Source organism: Primulina tabacum, chromosome 5 (genome assembly GCF_025594145.1).
Source record: "Primulina tabacum isolate GXHZ01 chromosome 5, ASM2559414v2, whole genome shotgun sequence".
Taxonomy (NCBI): Eukaryota; Viridiplantae; Streptophyta; class Magnoliopsida; order Lamiales; family Gesneriaceae; genus Primulina; species Primulina tabacum.
The window spans coordinates 21,137,218-21,149,691 of record NC_134554.1 but is presented as its reverse complement, the minus strand read 5'-3'; the positions used below and the strand labels follow the sequence as shown (position 1 = coordinate 21,149,691).

The 12,474-nt window shown below is 35.1% G+C and overlaps 1 protein-coding gene across 1 annotated transcript; it reads right to left on the bottom strand.

Annotated features, from left to right (window-relative positions):
- Window positions 1–316: 316 nt before the first annotated feature.
- On the bottom strand, window positions 317–5,441 carry LOC142547279 (uncharacterized). Its single transcript, XM_075655480.1, has 9 exons — window positions 4,936–5,441; window positions 3,854–3,915; window positions 2,966–3,020; window positions 1,862–1,960; window positions 1,644–1,730; window positions 1,207–1,323; window positions 938–1,030; window positions 792–822; window positions 317–700 (listed from the first exon to the last, which is right to left on the bottom strand). Exons 1-9 carry the CDS (start codon window positions 5,035–5,037, stop codon window positions 534–536), a joined length of 813 nt encoding a protein of 270 aa, XP_075511595.1. The 5' UTR covers window positions 5,038–5,441; the 3' UTR covers window positions 317–533.
- Window positions 5,442–12,474: the final 7,033 nt, after the last annotated feature.

The window sequence follows — 12,474 nt, the reverse complement described above, 5'->3', positions numbered from 1 at the left end:
CTCTGGACCAACCCATGGCCAGGTCTACAAGAGAGGCTGACATGAAAAGATAACTACTAAACCATTGGTACATATCATATGGAAAACCCCCATCATGTATTACAGTATTAGTCCATCAAACCTAGCGTCTAAAACCAAAGGAAACAGTACTTGGCGGCGCAACCGATCAAGGATGCGAGGTTACATACGAAATCGTTGCGTATAACTGGTTGATGAAATCTCCATTACATCGTTTAGATAGAACGCCGATAAAATTAAGTAAACACCCAAAATAAACGATGATACTCAATTCCTACTATAAGAAACTACAGAAATATAACTGGACCTTCAGGAATATTTCATAAAATATACCAATGTTGAAAAAAAAACAAGAAGCATGGTAAACATTATGATGGCGTATTGGCGTTTCATCCAGGTTGCAGACTAAGTTCCGCAAGCCTATTCAAAATTTACGTATTAATGAATAAGAGATGTACCCGTTAAAAACCCAGGATAATAGAATTTACACATAAGTGGAACTACTAGTAATTTTGTTAGGGCGAATCGACTCTGATTACAAGTGGCTGGTGGAGGTGTTGATCAGAATCATCAACAATGGGTAATTGTGGTGACATGGAATCGGTCTCTATGTATTTGTTTTCAGCCAATGCTTTCTCTAATGCAGCTTTGGCGACTCTTGTAACACAAATCATCAACACAACTTCACCGAAGTAAAACAATGAGTGTTGTACAGTAGAATTTTGAACTCGAATGCACGGTAAAAATGGCAAATAAAATAACATAAAACATACCGGATACAGCAAGGCCCAACACAATATATGCCTGCATATAAGAAAAGGTAATCACTCCTCACTAGACTCTCGTATTCGACGGTGACACTGTGGTCGAGCTAAATGAACCCGGACAGGACAAGAACACGACATGAAAAAGCTCGTACCCAACGGGTTTTTGAAAATTCATTCCATCCATGTGTTACATCAGAAAGATCCTTCAAAGTTGTTCCAACATATACCAAGGCAAGAGTAATTGGCTGCACAGAGAACATGAAATGGCTTTCAACAAATTATAGGCAAATGATGAGAAAACAATTGGCTTCCAAAGGTTTTGAACATGTGAGATCATTTGAAGTCTGAAGGTCTTAAAGAACAACACGTTAAAATGCCATGAAAATATGAACTTTGAAATATTATTCAAGAAACTTCGTACCATCATGCCCAACCATGAAGCTAGCATGTAATGAGCAATGGGGACAGGAGTCACTGATAAGAGGTAGTTCAACATGTTGAATGGAAGCAAAGGAACCAGTCGGAGCAGTAATACAATCTGTTCAGACAAACAAGATAATTTAGCACATCTAAGTTAGTATATTAAATAATAAATCCTGAAGATCAATCTTATAATACCCCATCCAATTGTGCTGACAGTTTTGAAAAGAAAATGCAATGCAATCTTTCAGCCTTCTGGGTTATTCATTTTTGAAAGGCACAGACAGATACAAAGTAATTGCAACTAGAACTGCTTATGGAACTCAATATGTGAAATCTCACTAGCACAGGTACATGAGCCAGGGATGTGATGACAAATCTTTTCGTATCAACAATAAGCCAGCACTACATCCGAAAATAAACATGACAGCACATAACCTTAAATCCAGATTTTCGAATGGCGATTGCAACTGCATTGAACTGAGGATAGTCTTTTAGCTTGGATATAACAAATGATCTCCCAATCTGTTCATAGTTGGAAACAGAAAACAATAGCAATAAATAGGGATGTTTTCAATTTGTCAAGTCATTTAGAAGCTAGAGCTGTTATCACCGGAACCAGGGAAAACATGAAACAACCGAATATAAAAACTTACTGTTCGCCCAACAAGAAAAGCGGCACCAGCACCTATTGTGGCACCGATAGAATCAGCAACAAAACCCACAGGCAAACCAAACAGATAGCCACCACCCAGCTGAATGAGATTACAAGTACCAAAATTACGGCTTAATGAGTTCTTACAAAAATAGAAGAGTCGAGCAAATTTATTTTAGTTGTAAATCAAAAAATTGTTGGAAAGCACTAATATCATGCTTGCTATATATGAAAAATAATTTGAAAAACATTTAAAGAAACGACAGTTCTGAATTGAGAAAAATATCTGCCAATCTTGCATGGATTAAGGGAGTGTTTGCAAAAAAATATGCTCTTAGAGAATTAATTAAATTTAGAGATTGTGAAGAGTGATAAAATCAAAAGTGGAAAATGTTTGGGAAAAAAAAATGAAAAGCTGAAAATTTTTAAGCTAGAGTGCTTGGTAAATATGTAATTCTATTATTAGTTTTTTATTAAAATATAAAAATTACCTCTCTATCTTCAAAATTATTGGGGTTAAGACCAAATAGATTTGCATTATTTACAAAAGTACCAGAATCATTTTGGAAAAATCTAAATGCCATGGAACCATCTTTGAGATTTTGATTAACTAAGTGGAAACAAAAGAAAAATCTAGGGTTAAGAAATAGACAAAACTGATTTTTTTAAGTGATTAATGAAGATTCACATTTTTTTAGTGGTTGCTAGCACTCCATAAGAATTGCCATAATTAAAACAAGAGACTCAATGGAGGGCAACAGAGATGCGTGAATATGAGGTATTGATGTATTACATAAACAACATCAAGCAATATTTATTGAAGCATTCCCTTCACTGCCCTATAAAAGAATTCTGCTCGACTGCGAAATGGAACCATTATGTCAAGATAATGCTTATATAACTAGAAAAGGGCATAGATTACAGGAAACAAGTAGAGAAAAGCAATAAAAATACAGTAATGGATGCTAAGAAAAGATGGATACAAATTCTTTCTTGTTTTCAACTCATAATCCATTATACCCAAGAACAACAACCAACACTCATCCACCATGAACTTAAATCCGAATATTAAACCGCCCCCAGCTAAAAAATAGTATAATCTTACCGTAAGAATAGAAGCAGGTACTGCTAATACTGTTAAAGGAATGTATGCAACAGCTCTGCAAATTTCAGAATCCATGTGTACGTAACTCAAAAAGTTTGTTAGTAACAAGCACACATACAGTGTTCAATCAAATTAATCAGTATATTTACAACCATGGATTAAGTTCAAATCTGTAGGAACCTAAAACACCAAAAATTCCTTGTCATAAAATGTGGATAAAGAAGCCTAAAAAAAAGGCCAACATTGATTTAGTATAAAAACAATAGTAACGGATTATTACAACTAACAGGGCCAAGGACGAGGGAGAGAAGACCAGTTCACTAATATTCTTCCCATAAATTGACAAAAAATTGAGAATTCTAAAGAGACAGTGATCATGGATGAAACTTTATCCTCCAAGTTACATTTACAGTATATTCCATACAATTATAATCCTCATCATAATAATTTCAATCATTTGTTTAAACTAAAAAAGGACATCAGTAGAGTAGAGGACAGGCATTTCATGCATCGAAGGGTACAGATGAATCAAAATCTTATTTTAAAGAAAAACATTTAAAAAATTAAAAGAGCATGCCAACAAAGCGGTTGGGGCCAAAATATATTTTATCATACTTATTGTGTAAATGGGAAACATCAATGGTATACTCCACATAACACGCCATAATTTACATAAAATTGTACTAAAAAATGGAATTGCCTTCTTGACTCCCCCATTCCACCGCTAAAAACTGTTGTGCCGCAAATCATTAGAGTTACTTTGCGGTTCACTATTTCTTTTGAGTTTTGGCATTAAAAACCGAAAAAGCCAACAGATCCTTGGACCATGATCCTAAGTATGCATGCTACAACACTTAACCAGAAGAAACATATATAAAATGTACATACAGCACTAGAGGACCCCAGGGGCCAAGATCTTGCTCTATCCATACTAAGAAATCCTTCAGCATCTGGAGAAAACAGAATTAAATAACAAGGTAACAAATTAAAATTTAAACAACATTAATTAGTTAGAAAAATATATCTATCAGGCCTTCTGCCAGAATAGTGGTCTCAGGAGCCAGGTCTGTCAGTGATTTATATATTTTGCCAAAACAACATATATCAAAAAATATGATTACGGTATTAAAATAGAGTAATCACATGTTCTATAACTTGTTCAATAATAATCACATTCATAACCTGAAAAATACATTTCCACTTTAATCTTCTCAATGACGAGCCATAAACAATGTGCAAGTTTCTGCTTAGTAATATTTTTATCTGCTTTCCATGTGTACTAATAATTCAACAAAAGAATTGCTCCAGATGTTCAAAAAGGCCAAATACGTTCAGAAATGGTCGTCTGAGTCATCTTAACCTCCAATTCAGAGAGTATGTACATACACCACCATACTCCTTTGGAAGACGAGCTTCCATAACTAATGGAGACGGGTTAATACTTATCTCGAAAGAGAAAAGGGGGTAACCCAAGTATGGATGATTGAAATCCAATTTTCTAAGACATGGTAGCTCTAGAGAATGTGTTTCGGCTTTCCTAGATGAACTTCAAATTTAAGGCATAAGTTTTCCGATAAAACACTCAGTTGTATGGCAATGATATAAGTAATGTCTTAATGCCATAAAGTTGAATATTAGTCCATTAAGCAACCTAGGTATGTTATCATGATTCAACACTCCAAGAACACTAATAAAACACAGCTAATTTACTGAAGTATCATCATTACCCTTAAAATTTTCTTCCGATAAACCACAATTACCACATCCAAATTCAATCAAATAAGACGCCAAAGAACAAGAAAAATATAAAAAACGCAATGTAGAATTATCAGGAAGAATCGAAAAAATCCCAATACAACCCAAATTAATATAAAGATTCACCCATTACATAAATACACCGATCACAGTCCAATAAAACTACAAACAAAAAATTAAGGGAAAAGAAATGGACCCTTCAAACAAAATCCAACCTTTTCAATAGGGAGAGTGAAGCAAGCGATGACAATGCCCGTAATCAACAGTAAAAGCAATGAAATCTTGAAAAACGAAACCCAACTGACTTTGAAACCCATTGTTATTGAATGTGGGGAGAAGAACAAGAGTTTCTTTCTCCAGGGCCTGCATTCTTCTTCTTCTGGGTCCTCTGGTAAAGCTTGCTTCAATGACAAGCGAGGCCTCAAATTCAATCCCCCTAAATTTGCCAGATTTGATATGAAAGAAACAAAATAAATCGAATAAAAAATCTAAAGGGATTTGCAAACGTATCGAAGCATTAGCACGATTAATCAAGAGATCGAAGAGATTTTAACACGATAATTGTTCTTGCTTCTCTCGGTGAAATGGGTTTCGGAATTTTAAGGGAAGAAGTGATTCTTGAAGCTCAAACAATTTAATATTTTTTTTTTGTTAACTACTAAAGATACGATTACCCTGAAAATGGAAATCTAAGCCTCTATAGATTCACGTTATCACCATGTTTATGTCGGTTCTTCATTAAAAAAAGGCAGTAGTAGTAGTATTATTATTATTATTACTAACTGATATACAATTATTTTTAATAAAAAAATTTAAAAAAAAACATCCATAATGTGTAAATAACTATCTAAAGGAAAATTATTTCTGAATAAATATATATTTGTTACAATTAGTTTCAAATAAGATATTTTATCTCAATAGTGAGTGACATAAAAATTAATACATATTCAAATCATCGATAAGGTGCAAAAATTTCAAATTAAGAATGATATCACGAATCTTTATTGGTAAGACGGGTCAAACCTATCAATATTCACAATAAAAAATAATACTCTTAGCATAAAAAGTAATAATTTTTCATGGATGACCCAAATAAAAGATCAGTATTACAAAATATGACCCGTGAGACCATCTCACACAATTTTTTTCCAAAAATAAGATGACGTAATCCAACTGCATGCAAATTTAGGAAAAATAGAAAATGACTAATTAAATGATTTTAATGACATGAACTAATTATGACATGCATGATTACACGTTTAAAAATAAGGTTCACTGTTAGAATGCATAAAACTATATTTTTAAAGCATATTCGAGATGCGATCGAGGAACGGAGACCGATGACTGAAAAAGGAAAATATTTTTTATTAAATAATTATTTTTAATTATTTAAAATATGGTTTATACTATATGATATTTTTGAAGATAAGGTGTTTTGAGGTGATTCTATACGTCGAGTTGTACTTTTTAACGGTATTCGATTTTCGATGAAAATATGAAATTTTTGAGAACTCGGCTAATAATTTCATAAACTTTCCTAAACAAAATATTTTAAATAATTACTATTGGGCTTAATGAGCCTAATATATCACGTTAATGGGCCCAAGCTTTCATCACTTGTTTTAACCAAAATAAAAAGTTCTAAACTCTACACCAAAACCCTTAAACCCCACGCCCCAAACCTCTAGAAACCTACTAGGATTCTCCTAGCAACATTCAAACACACACACGCACAAAGGGATCAAGGGAAGTTCACGTTTTCTTGAAAAAATTCAGCGAGGTCCTCAGTTCGTCGACGTTCTTCACATCTCAACTTGTTTTTTGTGCGTAAAATATGCAAAGGCACACCATAACCCCCCTCTTTCTAATCTGTCACACCATGATACATATTTGAATTACGTTTGCATGAAAAACATGTTTACCTTATGATTAAGTTCGTTTTTATGCCTTGACATGCGGATAACTTATGACTTCATGATCCAAAACCTATGATATTATTGCATGAAGGGCTGCCATGTTAGGATATCTTGGAGGGACGCTTTTCCATCATGTTAAGGAGCCATAGATGTCAAGATAAGGACTGCACACGCCTAGGAGAAAGCTTGATCGAAAACTTTCATTTTTTGAACACTAGGGTTCGGCTAGAAAGCTTGGGGGCGTGCGGCTCGACCAAGGCTCTGGTCTAAGGGTGGTCCAGAGATGGTCAGGAGTGTGAGGGCTCAGGTGGTGGCTCGGGCTTATAGTCCTAGTTCAGATATGAGTCCTAGGTGCACAAGGGTAGAACTCGCGCATACTCTTGTTCGGGCAGGAGGCTGCAGCGTGGGCTAGGGGATGGTTCAAGGGGTCAGGTATTGTTAGTAGCGTCCATAGGTGGTCTGGGTAGAGTTTAGCTCGAGGTGGCTTGGGTATGGCTCGAAGCAAACGGGTGTTGGTTCGAGGGTAGGCTAGCTAGGGTTCGGTTTTTCGAATGGTATGGTTAAGGGTTCGAATCATGGTCCACGGGGTCGATTCATGGTTCATGAGAGTAATTTAGGTATAAAAAAGCCTATGTTTAAATTTTGGGGTTAAAATATTAAAGTTTGAATTAATTCGAGAATTAAACGCTCTACGAGTTAATAATTATGAAATTAAATCAAAAGCCTCAAATTTAAGTTAAATAAAAATATTAAAAATTTAATTTAAGCTTAAATAATTATTTGGCATGGTCTAGAGTCAATAAGAAAAAAGTCAAATCGAGAAATTTTATTTTAAGTCTAGGGGTAAAACAATCATTTTACACCTAAAAATAGTAGACGTCCTGACGGCGCCCTGGATGCTGTAATATATGTTAAAATATTTATGGAATTTTATGATAAAATGTTAACGCTAAAAGACGTGTTGCATGCTTGATTTAAAAGAAAAATGATTTATATATGCTTAAATTTTTATAAGTGATGAAAATACGAAAAATTGAAGGAGGTGGAGTGATTATGACTAATACGATGATACGATGTTTATGACGATACGATGATATGTAAGGCCAAGGCTCAGTTGAGGGTGAGAGTGTCGCTGATGTCCTCACCGTCCAGTACTGTGGTTATATGTAGATGGATCATGTTGGAAACTAAATTTCGGAGTTTGACAAATTATGCGTGAAAAGATTGAACAACTGATCAAGAAAACTGAATGTAACTGAACTGAAGATTGTAAACTCATAGTTGCCCGAAATGAAGATTAATGCGTATATAATTCTAGGCAACTGAATTAAGCGAAGCTAACTGAACTGTGTTGTCAACTGAATGATCAATTGAGATTGATGAGTTACACAACAATCAGTTGAAACTGATCAGTTACACACTAATCAGTTAATCCTATCGGCTAAAGTAGTCAACTGATTTTATCAGCTCTACACGTCATCAGTTAAGGACGTAGCCAACAACCGACAGTTTTTACATAAAAGTGGGAACGCCGCATTTCAAAAAAGACACAGTGTATGATTGTCAGAAATATGTTTACATGGCTATTCAACAGATATAAAAATTCAAAATGCATTCATTGTTATCGTTGGAATCAAAGCCTATAAATAGCCGAGAAGATCAACTGAAGCTGTAACGTCCGAAAAATCAACCTACGTAAACCGCATGCATGCAAATTATTTTAATTGCTTAATTGTTTTATTTAATTGATTTTAAATGCTAGCATGATATTTATTATATGATTAAATGTATGATTGCATGATTAAATGATTATATGACATGATTACATGAAATTAAGGATTTTCCCCGAATATTCGATAATAGGCAGAGAAAAGGAGACCGGAGAAGACCAAGAGAAGAATATGTATTTTTATTTAATTAATGGCAATGCTTCCTAATATGATTAAAAATGATTTAATTTTCCTAAAAATGATTTAATTTTCCTAAAAATCTTGGAGCTCGAATTATTTTACGAGTCGAGCTCAATTTTTTTCCCGGGAAGCCATTCTTGAGCAAACAATGAGTTTTAAAAGATAAAAAATATTATTTTATGGAAAATAATTTTATAAACTTTTATTATTTAATTAATTAGGTGTTATTAAGCTCAATTTAATTAATTTAAGTAGACCAAATTACACTTAAGCTTGCAAGCCCAAAACCAAAGCCCATTAACATGTTAATTCATTTATAAATAAGTGTCCTAGGTCTTTTATCACCACAATTTCATCACCATCAGCAGCCGTAAAATCCAACTTCCACACTTCAATATTTTCTAAATTTAGGAAGAGAGAAAAGCTTGTGTTCTTCGTCGTCCGATTGTCCAACGTCGCACTCTCGCCGAATATCGTATATTCGAGCGTTATAAACGCAAAGACACGTTTTCTAAACCCTTTTAAACATCATACGAATCATAATATGTGTGTTTTAATTGATTATGCATGAAAAATACGTGGGTTCGATTATTTTACGGTATGATACGTATTTTCAACGTTTTTACGATTTTACGCTTGTTTTAAAACAATCGTTATGAACCCAACAGACACGCTGCCAATATATGATAAAATATGATTGATTATGATCAAAACATGATAAATTGATAAAAGAAAACAAGTTGGAACCGTGGGTTTTATCAAGAAGGGCTGAGGGGTTTTTATTGTTGGGTTGCATAGGTTCAAGGGCTCGATTGTTTGCATGGGGTCATGGGGCTTGTCCAGGGGCAGTGGTGGTCTCGGCCTAGGCCTGTGTTGGGTCCTAGGGCGGATAGGGTTCAAGCTTTGGGTTGGGGAAGAGTCCACGTGAAGAGGGACTCTCCCCCGCGCTCGTGTTTGTGCAGCAGCGGCCATGGGGGCTCGCTGCTGGGGATGGGTGGATCAGGTAGGTCCTACAAGATCTAAGGTTGATGGGAAAGGGCTGGGTCAGGGGCAAGAGTGGCTGGGCTGGCCGCTGGCTCGAGAGATCGTGAGAGAACTCAAGGGCGCACAGGTTTCTGGTGTGGCCGAGAGTTCCAGGGGCTGCGGCTCGGTTGGGGCTGGGCTAGGTGGTCCATCAGGGTCCTAGGGTGATGGACAGGGGTCTGTCTAGGGGCTGCTTCGGCTGGGTTCGCAGGTGGCTCGAGCAGAACGAGAGAAGCGTGATTGAACTCCAAGCACGCAGGCTGCTGTCTTCGGATCTGATGGCTCATGCGTGGCTCAGGGACTCGAGCTGGGGGTGGCTCAGGTCTAGGACTGGTCTAGGGTCAGTAAGGGTCGAGAGGGGTCGATGGTTAACTAGCTGGAAGTGTCCTAGTTGGGTTAGGAGTCCTAGAAGTACATGGAGAATCTGTAGCTTGGTTCCAGGATAGTTTGAGAGAGCTAGGGTCTGGTTCTTTGGGCTAGGCTTGGTCAGGAGGGTGCCTAGGTGGGTTGTCTTGGGTTTGGCTTGAGGTGGCTCGACCGTGACTCGAGTAATTTAGAAGATGGCTCGGTGTGTCCTTATAGGTGTCAAAAACGAAAATTAAAGAACTAAAATTGGAACCATGGGTCCACGGATGTGGTTCATGGCTCACAAGGGTAGAATAATAATAAAAATGCTATGTTTAAAATTTGGGATCAAAATATGGAGTTTTGGATTTATCCGGGATTTAATCGTCGCACGAAACGCTAACTAAAGAATTAATTTAAAAGCCTAGTTTTAAGCTTTATAAAATTATGAAATATTATATTTAAGCTTAAATAATTATTTAAAATAAGCTCATGTCATTAAAAGTGAGAAAAAGATAAATTTGAGAAATTTCACGTCTAGGGGCAAAACAGTAATTTTACACTTAGGAAAATAAGTAAACGTTTGGCAGCGTCCTGAAGGATCATAATGCTTGTTAAATGATATTTATGATGATTTTAATGAGAATATGATATTTTACGATTTATGGTAAAGCTGTGCAATTTTTAATGTTGAAAATGCTATTTTTGGAAAGCTATGCTATTTTATGATTTTTAAAGAAAAAGAAAAATATTTTGAGGGATGTGAATTGACTGTGACATATGATATATGATTTGTGGGGGATCTGTTTATGTGAGGACGGTGAACTTACAATTTTGTGGGGATGACGTGAGGGCCAAGGCCCTAGAGGGAGCCCATATACGGGCCAAGGCCCTAGAGGGACCTTGTTTACGGGCCAAGGCCCCAGAGGGACCCCAAAGATCGTATTTCCAAAGTGGAGCCTAGTGCCCACCACCATGGGCCATGTGGAGCTGAAGACTGATCAATCGACCGAGGATAAAAGCTAGTCACTTTCAAGGATCAAATTTCAATGATTTATTTATGTTTAAAAGCTACTTTAAATAAAAGTATTATTTTAATGTATATGTATTATTTGCTATTCATGTTTAGAACGTGCTAAGTTTTTAGACTCACTAGGTTTGTATGATACATGATTGATGATTTATGGGATGCGCTGACGATTGAGTGGATCGAGGCAGCAGTACACACCCGAGGGCCTTTATGTTTCCGCACTAGCTTGTTACATAAATGATTTAAAGATTTATGTTAAGGATTTTTATTAGAGTTATTTATTATGCTTTATTTTATTGTTAGTTGATCTTCTAAAGGTCGATTTAGGAGTTTTTGTTAGTCGATGAATTAGGATTTATTTTATGCACTTGAGATTTCATATGCTAAATTTTTATGATTGTTGATTATGTTAAGTTATTTTATTTAGTTTAGAATTTTAGAATTTATGATTTATGATTAGTATATAAAAAAATTCTAGGTCGTTTCAGTTGGTATCAGAGCCAAGGTTTTCCCCGAAGGGTTGTGTACTGTCACTTCGAGAAGCTCAAGAAGTCACGCCTCAAATATGTGAGTTTTTATTGCTTTATATTTTACATGCTTAAAATTCTTTTAAATGTTTATATGATGCATGATAGAAATGTAAGTTGCATTCTGCATGAAAAATTTTAAATGCATGTTGGTTACGTGGTTAGACGACGTGTACAGAGATGCCTTCTAGAATGATTTTGCGTAGGACTGATGAGGTTAGACACAAGGAGGATATTCCACAGCCTCCACCTGAAACGTTTGTTATTCGTTTTCTTAACTTGTACTATAAATTTTTTTTTTCTTTTTTTTTCTCCTTAATCTCCATAATTAAAAATATATATATATATAAATACTTTAAAATATCTTGACACTATTTTAAAAATAAACATCCAACTAACATTTAAAACATCCAAAGGAAAATATTTTAAATTATAAAATCGTCAAACGTTTTACCAACATAAAATCATTATTTGAAAAGTATAGCACATACTATAACTTCTCAAAAATCTCTCATAATATAAATAAAAGTCGTAAAAATATCTTTAACATAACTTAAAATCATGAATCATAACTAGTGCGGAAAACTAGCGTCGGTCCTCGGATTATGTGCACCTTCAGTCCAGCAAAGTCAACCATCAAGACCTCCATTAATATATACATAATCAATATCACATGCATCAATCACACTTAGTGAGTCTAAAGACTCAACACAGCATAATCTTGCCAACAAGTAATACATATACATATCACACACAAAAGTGAAAAATACTTGTACTTAAAATATTGTTTTCATGAAGATGGATAAACTTTAAACATAACCATTTTTATAAACATTTTCATGATGCATAAACATTAAATAAAAACATTTTCATAATGATGCATCAACTTTAAACATAAACATTTTCATATCATTTTCGTTAACATTTTTATATCATCCTTAACATATTCATATGAACATGCATAACTTAAATCTCAACATTTTTCTTTTTCCTCATTTCATAA

Excerpts from the sequence above, each read along its gene's own strand:
- LOC142547279 (XM_075655480.1), bottom strand. The coding sequence starts at position 5,037 with ATGGGTTTCAAAGTCAGTTGGGTTTCGTTTTTCAAGATTTCATTGCTT. Across the intron at positions 3,021-3,853 it reads CCCTGGGGTCCTCTAGTGCT|AGCTGTTGCATACATTCCTT; the intron begins GTATGTACATTT and ends TGAAATTTGCAG. Across the intron at positions 1,031-1,206 it reads CTTCATGGTTGGGCATGATG|CCAATTACTCTTGCCTTGGT; the intron begins GTACGAAGTTTC and ends TTCTCTGTGCAG.